Source organism: Lagenorhynchus albirostris, chromosome 14, assembly GCF_949774975.1.
Source record: "Lagenorhynchus albirostris chromosome 14, mLagAlb1.1, whole genome shotgun sequence".
Lineage (NCBI taxonomy): Eukaryota > Metazoa > Chordata > Mammalia > Artiodactyla > Delphinidae > Lagenorhynchus > Lagenorhynchus albirostris.
This window is the reverse complement of record NC_083108.1, coordinates 65,900,329-65,926,907: the sequence shown is the minus strand read 5'-3', so window position 1 is coordinate 65,926,907 and position 26,579 is coordinate 65,900,329. Positions and strand designations below refer to the sequence as shown.

Here is a 26,579-nt window from a genome sequence, read left to right as displayed (position 1 = left end):
GAGGAAACGGGCCAGGCAGACCACAGCCACACTAGCCTGAAAACCCAGTACCTGCCACTCAGCAGAAAGAAGCGCTGGGTAAAGACCGGGCCAGGGGCTGGCAGCAGAGCATCCTGGAACATGGCATTTGGACAATCCAGCAGCTCCTCCTCTGCACTGACCCCCAGGAGGAGGGCCCGGTGGGAACACTACCACTGGGCTTCCTGTCGAACCAGTTGCGGGCCTTCTGTAAAGGCTGGGGGCCCACAGGGTGTCCCTGAGACAGGACTGAGCAACCTACCCAGTCACCAAAATGGTCCTTGGGCCTGCTCGTTCCTGCCCCTCCTCCCTCTCCACTACCCTGGGTATTGCCAAGCCAGATGCTGGGGAGTTGCCCTAGACCCCCTCACTCTACTTCTAACCCAACCCCCCACCAGCCAAAGTATGAAACTGACAATGTCACCCTCTGCTTCACACCCTTCCATGGCTCCCCAGCACTTGCAGGGCTGACCCCAAACTTCTCAGTGAGGGCCATCCCTGGGCCATGCAGGTCTGCTCGGCCCCAGCTCATCTGCCATGGCCTAAACCCCCTCCCGCTAGACCCCTTCCCCTCAGCCCTCTGCAATCTGCACACAACATCTGTGGGCTCCTCAGACAGGCCTGCTCTGTCCGCTGTCCCCTGGGAACACTTAATTCAGGGTTTGGCCACCTCCTCTTCCTTGCGCTGTTCTCAACTTGGATTTCACTTCCGTGTGACACCCCCACCCCAAGCTCCACTGGGTTGAAGGCCCCCTTGGTTTCCCCTGACTCTGAATTTCTCCCATATGACACTCTAACTGCCTATTTAATTATCCGTCTCTCATCCTGCAGTGAGGTCCATAAGGGCAGGGCTGAGTCCATCTTGGTCACACAGGCCCAGAGGCTCAGCAAAGACTAGGGTAAGTAGGGCTGTATTTGCCCCAAGGATCAGAGCAGTCATCTCCTCCAGAGACTGGGGCTGGGGCCTCGGCGGGCATCTAGGGAAGGCTGGCCTAGACGTGTTCTGGGGCCAAATGTCCCTCCACTCCCTGTGGGTCTGACCCGGTCAGGTCAGGCCCGTCCCAGGGGCTGCAGTGGAAGGATACAAGGCTGACGAGGCCTGCTGCAACAGGCTGATGTCATCGGCCACGGGGAAGAGCGCATCATAGTCCCGGAGGAACCTGCCAGAGAGAGCGCAGTAGGGGTGGGGGGAGAGGGTGTCGGGGAAGACAGGGCTGGAGCCACAGGGGCTGGTTTGCTGAGGGCCACTCCCTGTGTCTGCTGCCCAACCACAAATGCCAGAAGCTTAGACCGTGGTGAGCACATGGCAGGGGCTCTATTACGTAAGGTCTCCTGGGGCTGGTGGGAGTGCCACGGGTCCGTCCCAACTCAGCTACACGCTCACCTCTTTTCCTGCAGCAAGGAGCTGAAGATCTGAAGGAACTCTTCGATGAAGCCCTGAATGTTGTCACAGCTGGAACAGGACACAGGCAAGATGAGCTCATTCCATGCAGACAATCTGCAGCTCCCTTCCTCGCCCGCTCACCCCACCCCTCTGCCAGGCCTCCAGCCAGTTGGGGGAAAGAGGCATTTTTCTCAGTTTCCCATCTTTGCTCAGCAACCCTGGAGCGGGGGAGGGACAAGATGAAGTGAGGGAAACGCCTCTGCTGGGCTTGGGGAGGGGCTCTTCCACCTGGGTGGGGCAGTGGCTCCCGAGTGTTTACCTGCTTTCTAGGACTGGGAGAAGGCAGATCTGGTTCAGGAGGATGTGAAAAATCTCCAGTAGCTTCTTCCTGGAATGGGAGAGCCTCTGCCACAGGTCACCTAGCAGCCTTCGAAGGCCACAGAGAAAAAAGAAGTAGATTTGAGAGGCAAAAAGGGCACCGAGGGAACTTCTTTCCAGCATTTGCAGGTGCCCCTTGCCCCCCAACCCCTGCCCCCGCCCCCAGGGGCTGGGAAAGCCTCACAGTTTGCTGTTGACAGCAGTTGGCAAAAGGCTACAGGCTCTGAGAGGCCGGCTGGTTCCAGGGCCACTTCTCAGCTCAAACAGGCGGTCAGGAACCAGCAGGTCAATAAGAGCTTAGAGCAACAGCTGAAGGGAAAAGGCTTCAATACAGAGGCCGGGAGGCCATTAGGTAGGGAGGCACCAGCCAAATCCGCATGGTCCGTGGTCCCACCCCCTTGACTTAGAGATGGGGATGCCAAGGCCCACGGAGGGCAGGGCCCGAGCTGGGGCTTCTCTCTCCCACAACAATACTCTTAGTTTTGTCCCCGCCTCACTTGCTATCTTCAAGCCTCCTCTTCTTAATTGCAGACTCCAGTTCGGAAATTGCTATTTCGTAAAAGGAAGCTAGCCTGTGGTGGCACATGTGGGTAAAAGGCTGGATTAGCTCACAAATATCACACTTCATTAGAAAAAGCAAAGCAAACTCAAGGGAGTGGGAAGGCCTATTTCTTGCTCCCAAGTTGTCACCACAGTTTTCTCCCAGGACCACCCTGGCTCTTCCTGAAGTTCACCCCAGATTGTCCCACAGTGGCTGGTCCTAGGAAGAGCCTTGTGGGAAATGCCCTGGAGCTACTTCCCCCATTCATATGGGAAACCAAGGCCCAGATAGGCTCATTCTAACAGAGCAATGAGAAGGCCACCCAGGACTCACTGGGGTTTGAGGAACAAATACAAGGTGACTTTTTTCTTGCTCAAAAACTGCCAGCAGCTCCCTACCTCCTATGACATCAAAGTGTAACTCCTCTCTGGTACATCCGTACCTGGCACAGTATAGCCAACCCTGCTTCTCACCTCAGCAACCTCACAGCCACCCCTTCTCAACTCAGATTTAAACTCTCCATCCCCTAAATTAGGAGATTGGGATTAACATACACACACTACCATATATAAAATAGATAACTAATAAGAACCTACTGTATAGCACAGGGAGCTCTACTCAATGTTCTGTAACAGGGCTTCCCTGGTGGCGCAGTGGATAAGAATCTGTCTGCCAATGCAGGGGACAGGGGTTTGATCCCTGGTCTGGGAAGATCCCACATGCCGCAGAGCAACTAAGCCTGTGCATCACAACTACTGAGCCTGTGCTCTAGAGCCCACGAGCCACAACTACTGAAGCCCGCGCACCTAGAACCTGTGCTCCACAACAAGAGAAGCCACTGCAATGAGAAGCCAGCGCACCAACGAAGAGTAGCCCCCGCTCGCCACAACTAGAGAAAGCCCGCACGCATCAACGAAGACCCAATGCAGCCAAAAATAAATAAATAAATAATTTTTAAAAAAATTCGGAAAAAAAAAAATTCTGTAGCAACCTATTGATATATGGGAAAAGAATCTGAAAAAGAATGGATATATATATATATATATATATATATATATATATGTAACTGATTCACTTTGCCGTACACCTGAAACTAACACAACATTGTAAATCAACTATACTCCAATAAAAATTTCAACAAAAGCGAAAACAGAAACTCTTCATCCCAGCCACACGCTTCCTGATCACGCTCACCCCTGTGATTACTCCTCCCCGGAACTAGATGCACAGCACTCAGAAGATCGTGTTTTTACAACTTAAAATGCAGCTACCTCTCTTCTGGGGTGTAATTCTATCTCTGAACATCTTAGGCTTCCCAAAGCCAGAAATGCAGCTGATGTGCCTAGGACAGTGCTGAACCTGCAGCAGGCACCCTGTAAACATCTGTCTGTCAATCGGCTGGCTGCTGACAACTTTTTCCTAGTGCAGTGCTGTGCGTAGCAGAGGGTAAGCCGGCCCAAAGAGGCAGGCCTTTCGAGGCCCACAGCATGGCACCCAGAAGACGACAGAGAGGGTAGTTTGGCTCAAGCAGAGTCAGGCGTTGCCAGGATACACTGCTGGTGGGAGGGTTAACTGAAACAACCCCTATAAAGGGTGATTTGGTGAGATCTGTGAAAATTTTAAATGCATATACCATCTGTTCCCACAATTCTACTTCTAGGAATTTATTTCTCAGATATACTTGTAAAGAGGTACATAATGACCTGTGTACAAAGTTATTCTTTACAGCAATTTTTTTTGTAATAGCAAACAGTTGGAAAAAACCTAAATCTCTGGGGGCTGGTGTCCCACACAACGGAATTCTACCCAGCCATACCAAAGACTGAAGGTGCTTTATGCATAGATGTACATTAAATTTAAAAGTAAAATGCAAACAGTACATACAGTCCTCATAATATGCCAGTATATTAAATATTAAAAAGAGGGCAGGAGATTTATAATGTGTATATTTGCTTATATGTGCATATTTATATGCATATCTCTGGAAAATTCCACAAAAAAAACTAACCCGATGCTTGTGTGTGAGGAACAGAACTGGGGAAGGGGGAAAGGGAGGCTTTTCAATGTGTATTTTATACTTTTTGAGTTTTGAACCATGTGAATGCATTATTCGTTCACAGAATTAAAGGACAGAAAGAGAGGAGGGCGGAGAAGGTTGTTCTGAGAGAGATTAGCTAGAGGGCTGTTTGGGGAGGTAGTCCCTTGACCAGAGTCCTCTGGGACTGAGGGGCTGCTTCGCTCAGCGGGTGTTCCTGGCCTCCAGCACAGTTGGAACAGGCTGAGCCAGCCCCAGGCTGTTTGTGGGTCAGAGGCAGTGTCACTTGCCAAAGGCAGGGTCACTCGCAGTCAAGAGTGTTTTCTTTTCTTCCTCCTCATCTTGAGATGGGTGGAGCTGCTCCCCTGCCGCCACGGGGTACCTCGCAGGAAAGTCAGCTCTTCCAGAAATGACCCTCCCATCTCCAAAGACCCTTTCCAAAGCCATCTGCGCCATGTTTGGGAAGATGCTTTCACAAAATGGGAAAACGCTTATGGTGAGTGAAAATAAGTCTAAGAACAGCATGATCTCTCATAGTGATTTTCATTTCCTACCTTTGGGGATTTCCCAAAGTTCCTACAAGCATTTGCCACATTTACCATGAGAAAAGATACCTTTTAAAAACTGTGACAACATTTTTAAGAGTCCCATCCTAACCCCTTCCTTCTGGGGAAAGTGTGGATCAGTGCTTTATTCTAACGTTCTCCGGGAGGCTGATCAATCTTCATGTCTGATTTTTGTGAGCTGAGGAGAACCAGGCGGGCTCAGGGCACCAGCTGCCATCTCTGGCACATGCCAGGGCTAGATAAATGTTTTGTTGAATGGGTGAGCAAATGACCGAATGGACAGAGGGCTGGGTGGACGGAGCTGGGCAGCTCCCAGAAGCTCCTGCAAACGGTGCGGAGAGATGCCTGGCAAGAACAGCCAGAGGCCACTGAGAACAGGGCAGCCCACCCCCACCTTCTGCCATTGCCAGGCAGTGTGCCAGTTACCAGCTCACCCCCTTCTCACTGCACACGGAACAGATGCCCACGGTGCTAAGTGGGCAAAGAGGGTCTCCCTCCCTGCCCCGTATCCCCCTTGGTATCTTTCTTCATCACAGCAGGATCTTTCTATGAGTTATTTGGATAAAAGCCTCCAGGGCCTCCCTCCTGCCTGCCCAATAAAGGCCCAACTCCCTGCCAGCACACATCAAACCAAGTCTGACTTCCCTGGAGCCCTCTCTGGTTGTCGCCTGCTCCCCACGCCCACACCCGCCCCTCGTGTCACACTCCACTCCCCTGTTCTCCCCGGAACACACGCTGGGCCTCCGCAGGCTTCACTCCGCCAGCCTGAATGCGCTTCCGGCCATTGAATCCTTTCTCTGCCTGGAAGGTTGCTGTTCATTCTTAAGACCTCATTTAAGGGTCGCCCTGAAACCTTCTCTTATTTCACCAGATAGAACTTTGCTCCCTCGTCTGTGTTCATAATTCGGCCCCAACTGCTGGCGCCACACGGGCGCACATCTGCTCACATCCTCACGTGTGCTCTTCCCTGGGCTGGAGGCTGAAGTCCTCGGCCCGCTCCTTATCATCTGTCACTCCCTGTGCCTGCCTGTGACAGGGGGTCTGAAACAAAATGGGACTGAATTGAAACTGCCCGACTCTTGGGTTGGTGTTTTTCTTCCTCCTCTCCCCTGTTCTTAGCCCCAAATAGCAGTGCTTCTCAAATGCAGCCTCCACACAGGCAGGAGCTGGAAGAGGGCCTGGTGCATCCTAAGCACCCAATAAATACTTGCTGAACGAAGATGTGAACTCCAACCTCGACTTCAACAGCCAGAACTACCTCTGTACCTGTAACAGAAGTCGTGTTTCTGGAAGGTTGGGCAAGCCAAAGGGAAGATATCCAGAAAGGCCCAGAGTGTGGTGCAGGTATCACAAAGGTAGAGAACGATGTCCTTTAATTCCTGTCGCCAAAGGAAAACACTGCATTATTCTCCTTCGCCCCCAGGGACAACTCTGTAGAGGGTCTGAGACAAAGCTGACAAAGCTGGGGGTCCCCAACAGGCAGGTGAATGCTGGAGGTCCCGGGCAAAGACTGGCTTGTCCATCTCTAGAAGGACGATCTGGGGAGCTCAACCCAAGCCTTGGGTCTTGCTACTGTAGTTCCAACAGATGCACAGCCGGGGATCTCTAGGGTGACTTCTAGCTCTGGGCTAATACGATTCTCTCTCTCTCTCTCTTTTTTTAAATTAAATATATATATATTTTTTGATGTGTACCATTTTAAAAGTCTTTATTGAATTTGTTACAATATTGCTTCTGTTTTGTTTTGGTTTTTTGGCCGCAAGGCAAATGTGGGATCTTAGCTCCTCAACCAGGGATCGAACACGCACCCCCTGCACTGGAAGGCAAAGTCTTAACCACTGGACCGCCAGGGAGGTCCCCTGGGCTAATACGATTCTCTCTTGGAAGTTGAAGGAGAACCCATCCCTGAATCTGAAGACAGCGCCTGAGGTCCCGCACAGAAAGTACATCCCAGTGAGGACAAGAATAGCCCACCCTACTTTCCTTAGAGTTTGAAGCGCCTGTGCAGAACAGGGAGTGCATCCTCATAGGCTTCTCTGATTCTCACGATGACGCTAACAAGCAGGCTGGGATCTCCATTTTACAGATGAGGAGACTTATCTATAGAGACTTCTCTGCGGTTCAGAGGGGTAACATGCCCTGCTCCCACAGCACTCGGTGTGCCCTTTTCTGAAACACTTGTTTAAGGCCTGTTCTCTCACGAGATCGCAAGCTCCAGGAGGGCAGCTCACAGCTGCTTCGTTCCTCCTCTAACTCTGGTGCTTAACACAGGGCCAGACGCACGTCCGGGCTCCTTAAACATTTACCTCCCATCTGGCATCCCCATTAGATTCTGAGTTCCATGAGAGCAGGCGCCATGTCTGCTTCTGCTCACTGCTTCACCTTCACAGCCCAGCCTGGGGCCTGGCACGTGCTAGGGGCTCCTCCACGCAAATCGGCGCGGTGGATGAAAGGCTCAATGAATAACGCACCCAGGAACCTGTCCACCTGAACTATGTGAAGACTAAACCTCCATCCTGTTCCCTCCACTACTCCATAAATGAAGCTCCCAGTGAAAAGGCCTGCTGAAACGCTCTAAACCTGTGTGATGGGAACAGCTGCTGGTGGGGTTGGGGTAAAGGGCTGTGAGCAGGGGAAGAAGCTGCTGGGCCTTCTACTGGCCAGAAAGAAGCTGGGCTGAAGGGCAACCTCACCAGGAGAGGCATGTCGCTGGGGGTCAGCCGGCCCCTCTCCTCAAGCTTCTGGGGTGTGGCGCAGGCCCCGTCCCCTTGCAAACCACAATGCTGGAGGATATTGCTGAAGACCTGTGAAACACAAGAGATGACTCTCCCACATCCCGTCGAGCCAGCAGCTAGACCCCCATCCTGCAGCTAGCGACTGGTGATCTGAAAACTGCTTTGGAATCTTTAGAATATATGCCAGCGTTCCTGGGACACCAGCTGAGACAGTGACCTTCTCAGAGAGCAGGGTCAGAGTGGAATTTGTGTCAAAGTGGAGTAATGGGGGCATCCTTCTTGAAGGATTGTGGTGAGGATTAAAATGACAAAATGTATGTAAATCCTGTGGATATTACCTGGATAGACTGGACAAGTGTATGGTGATGAATATTTAAGAGTTACAGTCAGTAACATATGTTTTTGGATCCCCTGGAGATGGCAATTTATGGGAACTATATTGAAATAAAAGACAAATCAACAGTGAGGGGAAAACAGAGCCCATCATAAAATCATGTAAGTATTTAACTGATGGTGCTATATTTTAAGTATGCTAGCATGTAAAATTCTAAGAGTTACTGTGAACAGTGGTTATCTCTTGGTGGGATTATGGAGGGAGATTAATCTCCCTCTTTCTGTTTTTTTGTTCTTTTTTTAAAATTTTCCAAATTTTCTACAATGAACATTATTTCATCTGATTTGAGAAACGTACAGGGGTATCCTTAGAGGTAGATGGCTGTTGACAAACAACACAAAATGCACCCCAAGCTCTTTCTGTATGAGTGCTGGACAGCCCTTAGATTTCAGGCCTGTTCAAGAGAGGAAAGGATGAATTCAAAGGAGTGAGGTGAGGGGTGCAACACAGTGACAGTCTGGAGGTGAATCTGGGGTGGCGGGTGGGGGGGATTTCTCCCAGACTCTTCCAGGAAAGTTGAGAAACATCAGCAGGTAGGAGAAAGGCTCTGCCTCCCCTGGGCAGGGCTGAGAGCCAGTCAGTACCTGAAGGATGGTGGGCATGGTTTCATCCAGGTCATTATAGTAACTTGGCTGTTGGAGAAAGATGTTTCCTGAAAAGAGAAGAGAAAGGTAGGAATTGGGAAAAGACAGTAGGGGTGGAGAGGACACAGTACAAATGGTTGCCAGCATGTTCTGTGACCTTTCTCCCCTTTCCTAAGCCTGCCTGCACTAAAGCAGTCCTGGCCCCGGGCCCCGCTGGCACAGAGCTTTGGCCCAGCCTAGAAACTTCCCCAGGGTGAGGGAGGGACCTTGCTCAGTACAAGTTAACCTTTTAAGCACCTCTGCCCAGCGAATTACGTAAAAGACCCTCCCTGGTCAAACCAGCTCACCCTACCATCCCCAGGGAATGATCACACTTGGGCACTGTGCTTTGTATGACAACACTGGCTTTGTAAATAGGAGCTAGTCATCCAGGAAAATTAGGAGACAGGATCACTCTGCTCAAGAAACCTGGGTGCTACAATCCAGGAGTCTTGCCAGGCCACGCCTCTAGTAATGTGAGGAGATTCTAGGGAGAAATTTCTCTAGAAATTCTCTTACCCTCTGCTTTTGAATCTGCTAGCCATACTAATCCCTACTCCAAGGTGAGAGGCCTGCCAGGGACCTGGAGATAGATTTACCGCACATTTGCACTTATTCCTATAAAATGAAGCCCCTCTCCAAGTGTTCACTATCCTCCAAGTGCTGCTGCTGAGTGTGGAGGTTAGAGCATATGGTAACTGGAACAGAAACCAATTGTCCTGGCTGCCCAAATGGGTGGGGGAAGCGGGGAGGGAAGGAGGATCACAGCTAGCTGGGGGACAGGATGCAAAATGCCACTGCCCTTCAGAAGAGGCCTGGGTTCCTCATCCCACTACAATCCCAGGACCTAAGGCTGGCTGACTGTCAGGGTGCTCTGACCTCTAGGTGTCCTCTGTCTTTGGGCAGGTCTGTCCTCGGTTGCCTTAATGATAACCCTGCAGCCCTCACTCTATCCCGGATGATTTGAAAATGAATGAGATTAAAGGCCAGATGGGGCTGGGTGAGTAAGCGAGTCACTAGGTGGCTGGACTTTCTGTAAACACCTTCCTGGAGGCCGCTTCATTCCTTGATTCCAGAAAGCTGAGTTTTACCAGCAGGAGCTTCCTCAGCACCTCCCATCTGACCCCTCAACCTGTGAAGGTACTCCCTGACCTTCTGTGCCCACCTGCTCCTGACAGGCGGGGAGTGACTGAGCTGTCTCCCCACCCACCTCTGCTCTTCCTCATAAAACCCTCCTAGCAATATCCTCAAGGGCAAGTTTGAACTCCTGACCACGGCACAAAGGGCCTGTAAGATCTGGCTTCTGCTGGCATCTCTGGCCACCCTCTTCCCATCCCTCGAATTGCATTCTTCCCTCACACCATCCTCAACCTCACACAACGAGCCCTGTCCCCTCCCTCTGCCTGCAGTGACCTCCCAGAGCTAAGTCCACCATAAGGCAGATGTCACCCTCTCCAGGCAGAGTCTCCTGACCCAGGCATCAGGAGCAGGTCTCCTCCCATAATTCCCAGGCCACACAGTGGTCCTCACCACTCCTGGACCACCGGGAACAGGGGAAGGCACTCTTTCATAATCCTTCCCATGCTTAGGCCTGAGTAACAGGGATATTTTATAAGCATCAAAATAGATCACATTTCACAATCTACCCTTGGGGTCTTTGGAGTCTCCTTCTCCTTTATCTGATTCCAATGACATTGAAGATCTGACTTTTGATCTCTTAAAGAAATAATTTAAAAAGAAGGGACAGAAAAAAAAAAAAAAAAGAAGGGACAGGAATGGCCTCCCTTGAAATATCCCTTCTCAGACTGAAGCAGTTCAGAAACCCAGGGTGGATGCAAGGTATTGTCAAACAGATCAGTGCTGTCCTCCACGGGGCCAAGGCCTCATATACTCCTGCTCTGGCAAAGCAGCTCCAAGAGAGTCTAACTGAAGGGCCCTGCTTTCACAATTACACTTGCTGATTCACAACACCAGCCTTAAGGTTGAAAAAGAAGCAGGAGGCAGGGACAGGGCAAGGACTGGGCTTCTGCCCAAAGGACAGTTGGCCAGTTCCCTTGCTCCCCCCTTGTCTCCTTTGTCAACCCTCTTCCAGCTGATCTGCTTTGCTCAAGAGCTTCTGCGGTGGAGAAAGTGAAGGCTGCCCTTGCTGTGTCTCATGTCTTCTGCTCAAGGGTTGGAAAGAGAGCTAGTGTGTGTGTGTGTGTGTGTGTGTGTGTGTGTGTGTGCGCGCGCGCGCGCGCGTGCGCGCGTGCGTGTTGAAGGGTGTGGAGAAGGGGCCTGCAGACAGACAGACACACACACACAATATGAAGGGGCTCCTGATACCTGATCCTGCCCTCTTTTCTGTGAACCAGCCTCTGTGAGCCAAAGAAAGGGCTCTCCTTAATAAGCCAATTTAGGGTTCTCAATCTAGGGATGAGAATATTCTAAAACAGCTCAAACTCTATGAGGGAGTATGTTTTCCTGGAGACAAGCTTTCATCTGATTCTCAAAGGAGTCAGTGACCTAAAAGATTAGGAACCCTGGCAACAGGCGGAGCTCTCTCACACCACCCTTGCTTGTCTGGAAATGCGGCCAGACAGCATCTCTGCCTGGACCCTCACAGCCGTCTACAGCCCACAGACCTAATGCTGCCCTTGCCTCTACTTACAACCTGCTCCCCCACCTCACGTTTTCTCCAGATTCGTTAAGACTCCTCCCTCCAGCTGACCTCACTAAGCCCCGCTTTACTCCCAGATGTGTCCTTTTCTGCCCCAGCAGCCCAAGCAGGCTCTCACATTCAAACCCACGCTGAAGCCCTGGCCCCCTCCACGGGATCCCGTCACCACCCTCCCCACCTGCATGCTGCCAGATTAACCTTGTCCCCAGATGGCTCCCCACCCTGCTCCAAGCTCCTAGATGCTCCAAGCTCCTAGAGGCTCCCACAGCCTCGTCACAGTAAGAGCTCGCACTTACCAAGTGCCTGTAACGTGCCAGGCTCTGTGCTGAGCACCACCTCATATTTAATCCCCACAACCATACTACAAGTTGGTCTTCCCTTTCTTCAAGTGAGAAAACTCAGGCTTAGAGTGGCTAACTAACTTGGTCAAGGTGACACAGCTGGGACTAGAGCTGTGGATTGGGCAATTCAACTCTAGAACCTGCCTTCTTAGCCACCAAGCGATACTGCTCCCCAAGTGCCAAAGCCTGGCGTGGAGCCCTCCTTGATCTGGCCCCAGCTTCCTCCCCTGGCTCCTGCGCTGCCCTCCCAGAATGCTCCACTCCAACCAAACCGGCCTAATAATTGTTTCTCTAGCTAATCGTGCCTGCTTTTGTGCACTCATCCCAACCTCTGTCTAGAGTATAATTATTAAGGGTCTTTCCCGGGGAAAATAAAAGAAATTAACTGATGATCAGGCAATAATTAGATTTGAATGAGAAACCAGAGGTCGTTCCAATGAAAAGCTGGATATGAAATTTCATACACATTATGCTCTAATATGTTTTAAAAAAAATACAAAGAGAAAAGACTAGAAGGGAATAATCACCAAATCATTGTCTCTGGGTGCAGGAATTTAGTAATTGCTTTCCTGTTTCTTTACACTTTATATTCTTTCAAAATTTTCTAAATTAACATATATTACCTTTATTATTGCGGTGGGGAGGTAGGAAGGAAGGGAAGAAGACATTTCTAGGGATAACTGAGCTCTGTAACTGGGAATTTGGAAGTCTCTATCCTATAATCTCAGGGTGAGGAGTGCTGACAGGGGTGTCCAGGGTGAGTAGCTCTCCGTGCCAGTCCAATGCCATGAGTGGCTATTCAAAAATGAGTCCACTGTGGCACTGTTCCCTCTGTAACTTCCTAACAAAGCTTCTGGCTCTGAGTGAACCTTCCAAGCCATGGCCTCCTGATGGGATCCAACTGCTGATGTCTGTTCCCTTCACAAGCCCAAAGGGTCCTCCCTGAACTCTGCCCCCATCTGTTCTCAGCAGCAATGCAAATCTTGACATTTCTGAGGCAGCCCCATCACCCCTGAGGCAGGGAGTGGCCAAGGGTGAGAGCCTGAGAGTCAGGCCCAAGTGACATAAATCCCAGCCTGGCTACTCGTTAGTCACGGTCTCTCAGGCAAGTCCCTTACATATAACCTCAGTTTCCTTAACTGTAAATGGGGATGATGACACCACTGACATCACAGGGCGACTGGGAGGATCAACTGAGATGACATATGAGGAGCATCCGCAGAGTCACCAGTGAGCACTCAAATAACCGTTAGCTGTCGCCACCGTTCTTACTCTCATTGCCGAAGCAAACTCCCCGACTCCTTCGATTGTTTGACACATGGCCTAATGCTGACTCCAAGATCCTGGAGCAGCTGCGTGATGCCCATTTTTGTCTCCACTCCCCCACCGCCACTTAGTCACTTCTTTCAGAGTTGACACACACGTCCACTAAGACATTTCCAAGCACCACCCACTGCTGCTGCTCTGAATCCCCCTGTGCTCATCCGGGCGCCCGCCTTTGGAATTTGGGGGCCATCTCTGTGCCCCCCTGCCTTGCCGCCGTCAGGCCACAGCCCCTACTCACCTATCATCTTCTGCAGCAGCGGGGAGTTGCCTTTTCCAAAGAGCACGCAGAGGTCCAGGATCTTTGGGATGTCAAACAGGAAGTTGTTGTAGAGGATTTCTCCAAAAGCAGAGGGGGAAATGAAGTGATCCTAAGGAACAGTGCAGAAAGCATGAGAGACTTTCCAAAAACATGTGCATTGCAGGGTAATAGCAAGCTCACAAGAAACAACCTTCAGGTCCATCAGCAGGGGCCTGGCTAACAGAAGAAGCTCTGTCCACACCGCGGACATGTCTGAGCCTCATGGACTGACCTGGAGCAGTGGTCACACTTCATCTTAATGTAAACAGAAGCAAAAGCTCACTATAAAACCATCAGCTGGGGAATCATTCTAAAATATTTATGTGTAAATCACCATGATGTCTGGGATTGTTTAAAATACTCCAAGAAAAACAGAAAACTCAGGGGGAAGGAGCAAACAAGATGTCTATACCTGTTGAACCCAGGTAATGGGTACATGGGAGTCATTATACTTTTGTGTATATTTGAAAATTTCCATGTAACAAGTTAAAAAAACAAAAAAGCAAGATACTATTTTTAAAATAAATATGTGCGCACACACACACACACATTGAAAGGAAAAAAGTTTCCTGAAGGAACATGCGCCTTGACAGTGGTCATTTTGAGGGGAGGGAGTTTTGTGGATGACTTTCATAATCTACAAAATATTTCTGTTATGTTTGAGTTGTTTAGAGACAGCATTATTATTTTTAAAATCAGGGGGAAAAAAGTAAAGGTTTTTAAAAAGCACATACGAGTCCCTCTAAAAACTCAGAACCAATGTATTCGCCCTCTGACGCACAAGGAGGGCATAGTCACGCGCCACCTGGCACAGGGCCTTCGGCTCCCCATCGATGAAAACATTGGGTGTAACGCAGGCGACCCGGTGACTTAGAGGATAAGGGAGGTGGCACAGATTTCTTCCCCAATGGTGGGAATAAAAGCAGAGGGGAGACAGAGGAAACATGATACTTCCAGAGCCTTCCTTCCCAGGGCTGAGAGCCTGGCACAGAGGTGTCAGGTGGCGGTGGTGACCTGTCACGGGATCCAGGGCTTACTTTGGATTCCTTGTGAGTGGACATGCGAAGGAAGGTGAGAAAAACACTTCGGTGGAGGCGCTTCTCCATGTCAACGACCTCAGGGGCCGGGGCCACCCACTCGTCGAACTTTCGGGGGACATAGTGCAGGTAGGAGTCCAGGCACTTCTGCAGAGTCTCGTCGAAGACAACCTAAGCCAGGCGACAGAGGACAGCAAGGGCTCGTCACTGAGGCCCAAGGGTGTGTGGGTGGACTGTGCAGGGCTCACGGCCCATCAGCCCTGGCCTGTGGCAAACACTCCAACCCCAAGGGACCGAAGAGGTATAAATGAGCCGAGGGCTAAACACGAGTTTCTAAAAATGACGTGTTGGAAGGCGTTGTGTAAACATCACTAAGACTGTGATACAAGTCAGAGCAATCCAAACCACAATTTGCTGTTAAGGATCCAGTGTAAGAAGCAGAGAAAAAAAGCATCTCCTGGGAGAGAAAAACAACAGCACCCAACCAATGGCATGTCATGTGCTTTGTCTTAGCGTGAATTTTGATAGAATGTTACCTGGCACCAGAATTTATCGTGAGGCAGGGCCAGGAGCCAGTCGAGGTCATTGGCTACGAAGGTGGCGCGTTCCAGGTACTCCTCCACTAGGGCGGGAATGTTGTCTTTAGGGGGCGGTTTGTATAACACAAAATACCGGTCTGCCTTCTGCTCGGGGTGCTACGGATCCAAAAACCACGTGTTAACGTGGCAGAGGTTAGTCAGTGAGGGCCCATTTGCCAACCCACAGCAATGACAACACTGGGCTGTTCCAACCAGTGACCCTCAAGCATAAAGAACTGAGTGTCTCTGACAAAGGGGGCTTGGTTGCAGCCAGGGAACACCAGGCGGGCATTAAATACCATGTTTTTTGGAGAATATTTAATGACATGGGGAAAGGTTAAGGGAAGAAAAAGCAGGACACAAACCTCTCTATTTTATAACCAGTTTGGGGAGTAAAAAAAAAAGTACACATATTTAACACATTCACACACTGGTACAGATTTTTTTTAAAGTGTGTGTGTGGGGGCAACCCCCCAAAGCTCACAGTGGCTATCTCTAGTGGAAGGGATTATGACTTGACTATATTTTCCCATTAAAAAAAAGAACATGTATTATTTTTTAAATTATTTTTTAAATCATACAAGTGAGGCATGAGCATCCTTTCTTTCAAAAACTCACAATAGTACAGAAAGGTGAGTTGCCTGGCCCATACCCCCAGCCCGTGTGTCAACCCAGAGGTAACCCCTCACCATTCCCTGAGCATCCTCACAGACCTTTTCTAAGTATTTACATTAAAATGTGCCCATATGAGGCATTTCTTTGGACCCATTTTCATCTTTCTGACACAAACAGTATCATACTGTACATATCACTGTGCTATACCCTTTGTATAATCAGAAAAAAACCTCAGTATTTTTTTTTAAAAGATGCTAATCAGGTAATTGCAGGTCTCAGCTTAGCATCACAAGCTCTCTCTTCCAACCCTTACCTTGCCATGAACAAATCTTACTTTGTTCACCATAAAGAAGAGAAGATGAGCTCAGTTTTCTCCTCTGACTACATAAGGGTTGCTTTCTCTTGGGGAGGGGGGGAGGTGATAACAGGAAGAAGGCTGGGCTGCGTCTCAGCTATTATCAACCACAATCCACCCACTTCCAGGTCTGTCAATCCAGGGGGCACAGGAAAACCACAGCTGATTGGTCAGTCTCCTCGAGAACCACCTACACCTCCCAACTGCCTAACGCAAGTTTGCAAACTGTGGAGTCTTTGAGTCCCGCAGGATTCCTTGGGGGTCACCTGCCAGGTGGGTCTTCAGGACCCCTCCCATTTAAATCATAATTTATACAAAAGGAATCCTGCTGCCTGAAACAAATCCAAAACTACTCTCTAGGCCCTAATTTCATCTCCTTGGTTTTCGAGTTCCCCTCCTGCCTTTGTCTGTTGACATCTCACCTCTTAGGTCACTTCTCAGGCCAGGCTACTCACCCCACTCACCCAACAGACACACACATACACACACCCCTGAGAGTCTACCTCCCTACAATCCTACACATTTACTGACACCCTGCTGCGCACATGAAGAAAGGCATCCTCTACAGAGGGGAAGATGCACATCTAAACTATCAAATGAGCACAACACAGACAGCTCAAACTGTCAGAGAGACTGTGAGAGGGCAACTGTGAGAGGGCAGAGAGACTGTGAGAGGGCAACAGGTGATTAACTGCGCCTGGAGGACGAGGGGCCGCTTCCCAGGGCCGGCAGCATCTGAGCCGGCCCTTGGAGGATGAAAAGGATTTTTAGGTGGAAAACACAGTATTTTTATGGAGGCATAAAAATGGGCCATTTAAAAAAAAAAAGGGTACAGACTGCACCAGGCGGTGGGAGATGGATTTGGAGGGAGAGATGCTGGAAGGATAATAAAAGCCGTCACTCATGGAGGACCTGCCCTGTGCCGGCTGCTGAGTAGGCCTGTCCCCCAGCCCATTTCTTTTTTACCTAGAACAACTATTTCAAAGGGAGACAGTATTCTCCCCATTTTACAGAGGAGGAAACCAAGACTCAGTCAGATTCAGCAACTTTGCCAAGGTCACAGGGCTAAGGAAGCAATTGAGGCAGGATTTGAACCAAACCTGACACTGCAGACCTACTAAATGACCTAAGGTACCACGTGTCACCCTGGTCTCACTGCTCATCCTTCTCACCCCAGCTCTGACCTCACCTCCTCCAGGAAGTCTCCCAAGTCCCACCCTGACTAGGTTAGGGGTTTCACCTGGGCTCCCCAACACCTGCACTCTATGCTTCCCCGACTGTAGCACTTGTTAAACTGTATCAGAAGTGCTTGCAGATCCGTGGTTGCTGTGGAAGGGGACAGAGGAAGGGATAGATTATAGGGGGGGCACCAGGACACTTTCGGGAGTAGTAGAAATGTTCATTATCTTTTTTTTTCTGGCCGCACCACACAGCATGTGGAACTTCCCCGACCAGGGGTACCAGGGATTGAACCCGTACCCCCTGCAGTGGAAGTGCAGAGTCTTAACCACTGGACCACCATGAAGTCCAGAAATGTTCATTATCTTGATTATGGTGATGGTTTCATGGGTGTATGCAGATGTCAAAACCAATCAGATCGTATACTTTAAATAAATACATGCAGTTTATTGTCCTCCAATGATACCTCAATAAAGTGATACAAAAGGGAGGGCCTGCCTTCTCCTTCTCCCCCACTACCCTGCAGGTCTCTGGAGGGAGTCTGAGTCTTGCTCACCACAGCAGTCCCAACCCCTAGAACAGTGCCTGGCATCGAGCAGACTCTCCATGTACATTTGCTGATTGAACAAAGGAATGCATGGAGGTAATGAAGGACCAGATCCTGTCAGGGCCTCTGAAGGACCTTCAATGCCACGCTCAAGAGTAGGGGCCATTGGGGGACTTCCCTGGTGGTCCAGTGGTTAAGACTCCATGCTCCCAATGCAGGGGGCATGGATTCGATCCCTGGTCAGGGAACTAAGATCCCACATGCCGCATGGTGCAGCCAAAAAAGAAAAAAAAAAAAAATGAGTAGGGGGCATGGAAGATTCCAGGGCAAGGAGCAGCAGGCTCCAACTGTATCTTCCACTCTTCAGGCCTGGCTTAGGTCCCACTTGCTGCATGAAGCTTTCTGAACATTCTCTGCCCATCAAACTTCTGCTCTGTTTATCCTGATAAGAAACTATTTTGGACTGTTCTCCAAATGCTCCACTTATACGAGTCTTGTCTTTCTCAAGAGCCCATTCACCCACTTTGGCCCAAGACTTGATTTCTTTTGGATCTTCAATAGTAAGTATGTGCATCTGCACGGTAACTACTCAATAAACATTAGCTTCAGCTATCACTCTGCAGAGGCAGCATGATGGCTGTCCCTTTGCTGGAGATCTTCTTCTCCCAAGTTGGGACTAAAGAGACAAATACAGGGCGGGTACATCTCTGAGGACAATCTTTCAGGAGCTTCTGGTGGCCTGCAGCACAGCCAAAAGACTGCTCCTCAATCAAACAGCTGTCTTCCTTAGCTCGTCCCTCTTCCCACCCTACACCCCATTCATAATGCCGCTGTCACCGTCACAGCTGTCATCACCGTCTTCATTGAGTGCTCACTATGTCCTAGGTTCATTGCTAATTCACAGGCATCTCATTTAATCCTCACAACCACCCCAGCAAGGCTGGTTCTACTGTTACCCTGTTTTGGATCCTGAGGCTTAGAGATGTTAAGTAACTTGCCCAAAGTCACAGGGCCAAGTCTGTGTGACATTAAACACAAAGCCGGGCTCCTTAACTCTGCTTCCACCCCAGGTGGTTTGTGTAGGAGTCAGGCTCTCAGGAGTCCAGGCCAATAGACACAGGTCCTCCTGCCAGGTCCATCCTCCTCCCATTGCTCTGCCCGGCTAGTGCTTACTCACCCTTCAATACCCAGTTCAGGATCCCCCTCTTTCTGGAAGGAGTTCCTGGCAGCGTGTGCTCTCCCACCACCCTAAGACCTCCCCATACCCATAAACCCCGCTGGTCTGGATCAGCAGCCTGGACTTCCTTCCCTCATATCCTGATCATGCTGCAGAGAACTACCAGTCTGCTTTCTCCCCTCAAGGGCAGGAACCATGTCTTTTCTCTTTGTAGCTCCAGTGCCTGTCACAAAGCGTGGCTAGGGTCCTTGACTCATTTACTGAATGTCTCCTGAGAGCTACTACGTGCCTGGCACTGGAAAACCAGAACAAAGGGAAGGGCCCGGTCCCTGCTCCCACGGAGCCCACAGTCTAGCAGCCCAGGTGTCCAGTACGTGGGGAAGGACTGAGATGGGAAATCAGACCCAAGGAACCCGTCTCCACCAGCGCCGACCAACAGAACCTCTGCAGTGACAGAACTGCTCTAGACCTGGTCCGTGCTGGCCAATACAGTAGGCTCTCACCACATGGGACTATTTTAACCTAAACGAACTAAAACTAAATTAAAAATCCAGTTCCTCAGTTGAACTAGCCACAATTTCAAGAGCTCAACCACCACACGTGGTGAACAGCTAACATATTGGACAGAACAGTTCTCAATTTGCTGATCAATAACCCCCTTACATAAAAAGATTATGAATACAAGGATATATTGCACAACACAGGGAACACAGCCAACATTTTATAACTATAAATGGAATATAACCTTTAAAATTGTGAATCACTATGTTATACACCTAAAACATATAATGTTGTACATTGACTCTACTTCAATTTAAAAAAAAGTTATAAAAAAGAAACAAGAGGCTTTATAGCAGAAAGGTTAAGCCTATGGGCTCTAGGGGCAGCCTAGCTGTGTTCCCATCCTGGCTCCCCTAATTTTCCAGTTTTATGACCCTGAACTTTTAGTTTCCTCATCTGTAAAATGGGGACAACCAAAATGCCTACTCAGAGGGCTGTGGTTCGGCTTACATGAGATAAATCCAGGTGAAAGGTTTGGCCAAGAGCGAGTGCTCTATAAATTTTTTTTTATTTTTATTTATTTATTTATGGCTACATTGGGTCTTCGTTGCTGTGCACGGGCTTTCTCTAATTGCGGCAAGCAGGGGCTCCTCTTTGTTATGGTGCACGGGCTTCTCATTGCAGTGGTTTCTCTTGTTGTGGAGCACAGGCTCTAGGCGTTTGGGCTCAGCAGTTGTGGCTCGCGGGCTCTAGAGCACGGGCTCAGTAGTTGTGGCACACGGGCTTAGTTACTCCATGGCATGTGGAATCTTCCCTGACCAGGGCTCGAACCCGTGTCCCCTGCATTGGCAGGCGGATTCTTAACCACTGAGCCACCAGGGAAGTCCCCTCTATAAATATTAAGTACTATTATTAGAGAGTAGTTAGGAAGTAATAGGAAGCCATCCAGAAAGCAGGAAATAAAACACCAAGCTCGTTTCCCACAATTTTACTCAAGCTCCCAGAAAATACTTCCTCCCACCTTGTTCAAGTAAGCTCATATTCTTGGGAAAACAGCAAGGGGGTATGGGGACTCCAGTCCCCGCGTCTGTCTCCTTCTCCAGCACCCTGGCACCTCTCTGCGGCTCTAATCTCTCCCCGCAGCTGGTAATCGGCATGCTCACAGCCTCCTTAATTTTCAGTCTCACAAGCCCTGCCAGGTCTGTGTGTGGCGCTTCTCAGCCCGTTCAGAACTGACCTCTGAAATCAGTGTGCCCCGCCAAAGTGGATAGCAGCTGGGACAGCTCTGAAAAAGGCCCATCCGAAACCTGAGCACCTCCCACAGGGTCCAATCCCCAGACCCAGCTTTGGGCCAGCCCCACTGCTAGGCCAGCTCAGGCTGAGTCAGAACTGCCATCAGACTGATTCAAAATGAAATGCTTTGCAGGCAAGGTGTGGGGTGGTGACATGGAAAATACCACTCAAATTCAAGCTGCTCGGAAAGGAAACTTCTACTCTACGCTGGGCCTGGAAGGACCTAATAGCGTCCCGACTACTGAATTACAGACTGTGGCCCTTGGGTCATTCTAGAACAGATAAAGAAGGAATTTACTTTTTGCTTCTGAAATTGCAAGAATGATAATATCAGGCTGAACGGCCTCAAGGCACCGGCTCACCAGCGCTGGTGAAGTCCTCAGCTTCCCTGTCTTCAGGTCCTTGTGGGTGATCTGGAGTTGGTCCAGGGGCAGAGCTGGCATTGTGCTGCATTGACCCTCCTGAAAGGAATATGGATGGGAAGAAGACAGCAGACACAGAGGCTCCTGGGGGCAGGGGCCTGCATTGGGGCTGATCCCAGAGCCAGGAGAGAAGCTTCAACCTCTGGCCTCAAAGGCTTCAAAGGCCTGCTTCCTGTACCTACTAATCTAGACCAAAGTGACTTTTTTGCCTAAAGCAGCAGTTATCAGCTGAGGAGGAAAACACTCCCCAGGTGACTCCTGAAATATTCCCACCCAATTTGAGAAGTACTGGTTAAAAGTACCTAGATTATCTTTATTATGGCTCCAGGTCCGTGCCCTCCTTGGCCTGTGAACTCTGTGAAGACAGTACCCGGACTCTCCTTCTCTTGCTACCTTTCCTGTGACAAGCATAGGCCTGATGCAGAGGTGGCTTCATCAAATATTTCATGAACAATTGAATATGAGGATACTTTTCTTACCACTCTAACCAGATTTTAAGTCTTTTGAGGGTTGGAGCCATGGGCCTTTCTTCACTTGCAGAGGGAGTTAAGAGTTTACAACCTTTCTAGCCTTCAGGGAAGAAGGACACGGATAAACAGAAGGACCCGGGAGGGCAATAGAATTCACAGAAAACTGCCAGAGCAAGCTCCTTTCTAGAGAGGCACAAACTGGCCTCAGAGTCAGTGAGCAGCAGACACCACGTCTCCTGTCTTCCCATCCAATGCTCTTTTCTCAATACAACTTGGCCTGACCTGCGGAAGGACATGCGTATTGGCTGAATCATGGCACAGAAGTGACTCAGGCCTCAGACATGCCACAAAAGGCCAGCACAGTCTCAATGATGACATGAAGACATATCAAGGCTGGGATGAGGAAATCATCACCTCCTGAATCCTTGCAGAGGAGCTGAGGGGCATGGTCAGCCATGAGTTACTGGAGTCCCAGCTCTCAGATATTAGGCCTGGCCCTGGTGTTATGAAGACAGACTGATAAAGCAGGGTCTCTGCCCTGGGGGAGCTTCTGATCCAATAATAATAATGACAATAGCAGCAGCGGCGGAAACATGCTTCTCATGTGCTGGTGCTCTTCTCAGTACTTTTCTCAGCATGAACTCGCTTTATGCACCTTAAGTTGCTTTACATGTATTAATGCTCGTAACAACTCTAAGGTTGGTACTATTATTATCTTCATTTTATCAATGAGGTAACAGAGGCTTGGAGAAGATAAGAAACTTGCCCTAGGTCTCAGAGTTAGTGGCTGGTGAAGCACGCTGGCTCTTAACCATTCGCTGTACTGAGTCTAGTGCACTTGAGCTGGTGGGGGCTGTGGCTGTCGGAGAAGCATTTCTAGAGGAGTGCCTGAAGGCTCAGGAGAGCCTGAGTTGAGTCTTGAGAGTCGAGACTGGCCAGGGAAGAAGGATGTCCCAGGCAGAGGAAACGGCAGGAGCAAGGGTAAGGAGGTAGGAAGCAGCTTGGTATACGAGGAACCTTGGTTCAGCAGCTGCTTTAAAGACTGTGAAGATATCCATCTTCACACGGGATGCAAAGACAGAGGTCCAGTCTGTCTAGTCCTCGAGGCTTGTTCCAGCTCTAGGATCGCCGTGGATAGTGGATCAGACACATGGTCCCTGTGTCTGAGCTTTCATCTTTCACCTTTGCAACATGTAGATAACACCATCTGTTGTATATACATTACTTCTAATCAAGTTACTATCTTACTAGCCTTTTGCAATAACCCAGATAAGAACGACAAGGATTATTATGCTCAGATGTCCTAAGAGGGGCCCTGATTTGCTCAGGTAAATACATGAGTGGCCAAGTTGAAACTGAAGCCCAGCTCTTGTGCCTGGACACTTGGGTCTCTTGTGCTGATGCTAAAAATACTTCTTTCCTAACCCCTCAGCGATGCTGGAAGGGCAGCTGGAAACATCAGTGGTTGGCTCACCAGTGCAGAAGTCACAAGCCCAGTCCTTTCCATACTTACCTTCCAAAGACAGTAGTGGGAGTGTCCAGTGTGGAGACCTAGGGTGGGGAAAGAGTCATAATGAGGAGGCGGCTCTCCACCCTTATAATTCTAGGCCCCATAGTTCAGGCCTAGACAGGTAGAGACAGCACCTGCTTTTGGAAGAAATCTACTCCTACAAGCCAGTGCCTGTAAGGGTAGTTCAGACCCAGGCTGGTGTGATGGTTGAAAGAAAAGTTTATAGTTCTACAGCCTGGGTTCAAATCCTGGCTCCATCCTACCCATGTTGAGACCTTGAGACAGTTCCTTAACATCTCTAAGCCTTGATTTCCTCATCTGTAAAATCGGGATAATAACAGCACATAATCTCATAAGCTCTCAGGGTTGGCATGAGAAGTAACCAGTACTAAGTCATCAGGATAGTACTTGGCATATAATAAGCACTCAGTAAAGTTCACTTGTTGTTATTATTCAAGTCCCAATCATAAGCAGAGCACTTTGGGCTTCCTCAGTTACTCGGCAAACACTAACTGAATACATTCTGGGTCCTGGGCATGTAAATGACTATCATTCCGTGTAGTTAGAGCTGTAACTGGAAATTTCCAGAACAAGCACAGCAGAGAAAGGAAGGATGTCACAGAGAAGATGACTTACAACCTGGCTGTTGAAGGATAGGAGGAAAAGATGAAAAGGAAGGACATTCCAAGCAAAGAGCAAGCATGAGTAAAGGCTCAGAGCCTGTGGCTCTGAAGGAAGAGGGAGACTTTGGGGATGGCTGAAAACACAAGGTCAGAGAGGGGGTGACAGAAGTGGAGAGAAGAGGTTGGATAGGAAAGATGCAGCCATGTTAAAAAGAGCCTCAAATGCTATGCTGAAGATTTTGGCCTTTCATTTGAAGGCAGTGAGGCATCATTTAAGTAGAGGAGAGACACCATCAGAAAGAGAAGATAATAACTTGGTGCAAGAGAGGCCTTCTTTGAACCACTGGAGAGCAAACACTGTGTTCAATAACTGTGTTAATAGGCCATTCAAAGAGTTTTTGAGTACCTACTATGTGCCAGGCACGGAAGCCTGCCTGGAGAATCCTAAGGCGGGCAAGTAACAGACCTGATTCTGCCTTTCATAGAGTTTACAGTCTTGATGGTTAAGACAGGTATGAACCAGACAGCCATACAAACAAGTAAAACTCAACACCGTGAGTATGCTATGCAGGTAAGGCCCTTGGGACTATGACAGCATTTAACAGAGATAACTAACTTGAGGGAGAGAGGATGTCAAGGAAGTTTTGAGTTTTCATCTCAAGTATGAATAGAAATTAACTAGGCAACGACTGGACTCTAAGTTCCAAAAGGATAAGGACCATGACCATGATGATATCTGTGCCCCACCAATGCATCCTCAGTGCCAAGCTGGGCAGTAGATGCCACAAATTAGGAAAGGGCCCCATATTGACCAGTTTCAATAAGTCCTGGGAGCATCCCCAGGGATACTGCTGCCTCAGTTTCTGTCTTCACTCTTCTGGTCTCAATTCAATATTACTCTTCTCAGAGACCTTACCAGACTACCCTATCTAAAGTATCCACTCCCCTAGTTACTGTCATATCTTTAATTACCTAGCGCATTTATTTGTCGTTGACTGTCTCCGCTCATTAGACTGTAAGCTCCATGAGGGCGGGAGCCTTGTCTGTCTTGCTCTGTTTGTATCCCCAGTACCTAGATCTGTGCCCGGCACATAGAAGGCGCTGGACATATATTTGTTGAACGAATTAATGAACGCTGAGGAAACTGAAGCTCGGGGTGAAGTGGGAGGATCGTGACTCGTCCAAGGCCAAGGTCACTCTCGGGCCGATCCTCGAATCCGAGACTCTAAGCTCTGGCGGCCTGATTGGGCGGGGGTCGGTGGAGGGGTAGGAGGAACGGGGCGACTCGCGGCCCCTGGGGCAGTGTAACGCTTGGCCCTGCCGTGTAGGGAGGGAGGCCCGAGGCCGCGTAAGGCACGGCTGCGGCCCTTCCCAGGCCCGATGCCCCACATCCGGCAGGGCCCAGCCACGCACTCACCTCGGCGGCTCCACTGCCGGCGCTGTACCGCCGCCGCTACAGCCGCCGCGGTCCACGATGACAGCTCCCACAGCGCCGGCACTTCCGGAGTCAAACTGCGATTCCGCAGGCGCAGACAGGAAGCCTCGGCCCGGCCCCGCCCCCGAAGCCAACTGCCGCCGGGAAGCCGGGCCCGGGGCCACGCCCCCAGCCGCAAGACTCTGCCCCCATTAGGAACAGCCCACTGTCCCCCCTTAGCTCTCTTCATGCTTTTGCAGAGAGAATGGAAGGTGGGCGGAGAGCAGGTATGGTTCCACCTCTTGGAAAAAACAAGTATGGTACCTGGGTTCTTAGGATCCCAGGCTTCCACCTCCTTCCTTAACCTACTCATTCATAATCTCAAGTCCAGGAGGAATTCTGCAGCTGAATGCTGCAAGCTGTGTCAGAACACTGAATGCTTCCCTTTATTGACATCATTTTTTCAGGCAAACTGAACATCCAGTGATATGGAAGGGACAGAAAAAAAGTGCCAGTAACTCCATGTTTTTTTCTTCTGGCATCACATCCATTGGCCACACAGGAAATATAATTTGTATCTTTGTGGTTGGTTGGAAGACAATAATGTGTGGCAGCCTTTGGTACAGAGAAAGCTTAAAATAGGACTTCTGGCAAAAGTGTATGGATTGGTCTCATCATTCCCAATGGGTATTAATATCACTGAAGTTTTAGAGCTAAATAATATGACTATAAAAAGAGAAAAACATCCAATAAGACACCTGACTTCTCTAAACATGTCTCAGTTTCCTCATCTGTCAAAAGGGGTCATTGATACCCACTTCATCATCATTAGGAGACTTAATGAGATAATACAGACAATAGCAAGCACATAGTAGGTGCTCAAAAAATTGAATGGAGAGAAAGGAAGGAAGAAGAGGAGGAAGGGAGGAAGGAAGGAAGGAGACTCCCTATCAGGTGGAGTGTTAACCCTTATACATATATATATATATATATATATTTTTTTTTTTTTTAAGCGGTACGCGTGCCTCTCACCGCTGCGGCCTCCCCCACCGCGGAGCAGAGGCCCCGAACGCGCAGGTCCAGCAGCCACGGCTCACAGGCCCAGCTGCTCTGCGGCACGTGGGACCCTCCCGGACCGGGGCACGAACCCGCGTCACCTGCATCGGCAGGCGGACTCCCAACCACTTGCGCCAACAGGGAAGCCCTAATCCTTATGTTTATTTCATCTTTGTTTTCTCTTCTTTGCCTGAAAAGATTAGTGAGGAATGTGAGCTTCCAAAGGAGGCATCCTTGTCTGAGCTATCATATGTCCAACTGAAATGAAATTAAAAAGCCACTATAGGGACTTCCCTGGTGGTCCAGTGGTTAAAAATCTGCCTTCCAATGCAGGGGTTGTGGGTTCGATCCCTGGTTGGGGTACCAGGGATCCCACATGCTGCGCGGCAACTAAGCCTGCGCACTCTAGTGTCCGCACACAAGGAAAGATCCCACATGCCGCAACGAAGATCCCGTGTGCTGCAACTAAGTCCCGACGCAGCCAAATAAATAAATAAAATTAAA

The 26,579-nt window shown here is 49.6% G+C and overlaps 1 protein-coding gene across 6 annotated transcripts in view; it reads right to left on the bottom strand.

Moving 5' to 3' along the window:
• The window catches only part of ASCC2 (activating signal cointegrator 1 complex subunit 2), a 39,236-nt gene extending 14,113 nt beyond the window's left edge, over nucleotides 1–25,123 (bottom strand). For 2 of the 6 annotated variants that reach the window (XM_060122021.1, XM_060122024.1), the window contains exons 1-13: nucleotides 25,023–25,123; nucleotides 22,986–23,023; nucleotides 20,943–21,041; nucleotides 14,872–15,030; nucleotides 14,336–14,506; nucleotides 13,239–13,368; nucleotides 8,636–8,703; nucleotides 7,616–7,726; nucleotides 6,189–6,301; nucleotides 2,278–2,352; nucleotides 1,722–1,829; nucleotides 1,403–1,471; nucleotides 1,104–1,178 (exon numbers count right to left, since the gene is read on the bottom strand). In XM_060122021.1, the coding sequence (XP_059978004.1) occupies nucleotides 1,104–1,178; nucleotides 1,403–1,471; nucleotides 1,722–1,829; nucleotides 2,278–2,352; nucleotides 6,189–6,301; nucleotides 7,616–7,726; nucleotides 8,636–8,703; nucleotides 13,239–13,368; nucleotides 14,336–14,506; nucleotides 14,872–15,030; nucleotides 20,943–21,023 (1,160 nt within the window). In that variant the 5' untranslated portion in view covers nucleotides 21,024–21,041; nucleotides 22,986–23,023; nucleotides 25,023–25,123. The remainder of the gene's footprint in view (nucleotides 1–1,103; nucleotides 1,179–1,402; nucleotides 1,472–1,721; nucleotides 1,830–2,277; nucleotides 2,353–6,188; nucleotides 6,302–7,615; nucleotides 7,727–8,635; nucleotides 8,704–13,238; nucleotides 13,369–14,335; nucleotides 14,507–14,871; nucleotides 15,031–20,942; nucleotides 21,042–22,985; nucleotides 23,024–25,022) is intronic. The other 4 variants (XM_060122022.1, XM_060122023.1, XM_060122025.1 and 1 more) reach the window with 4 other exon arrangements.
• Nucleotides 25,124–26,579: the final 1,456 nt, after the last annotated feature.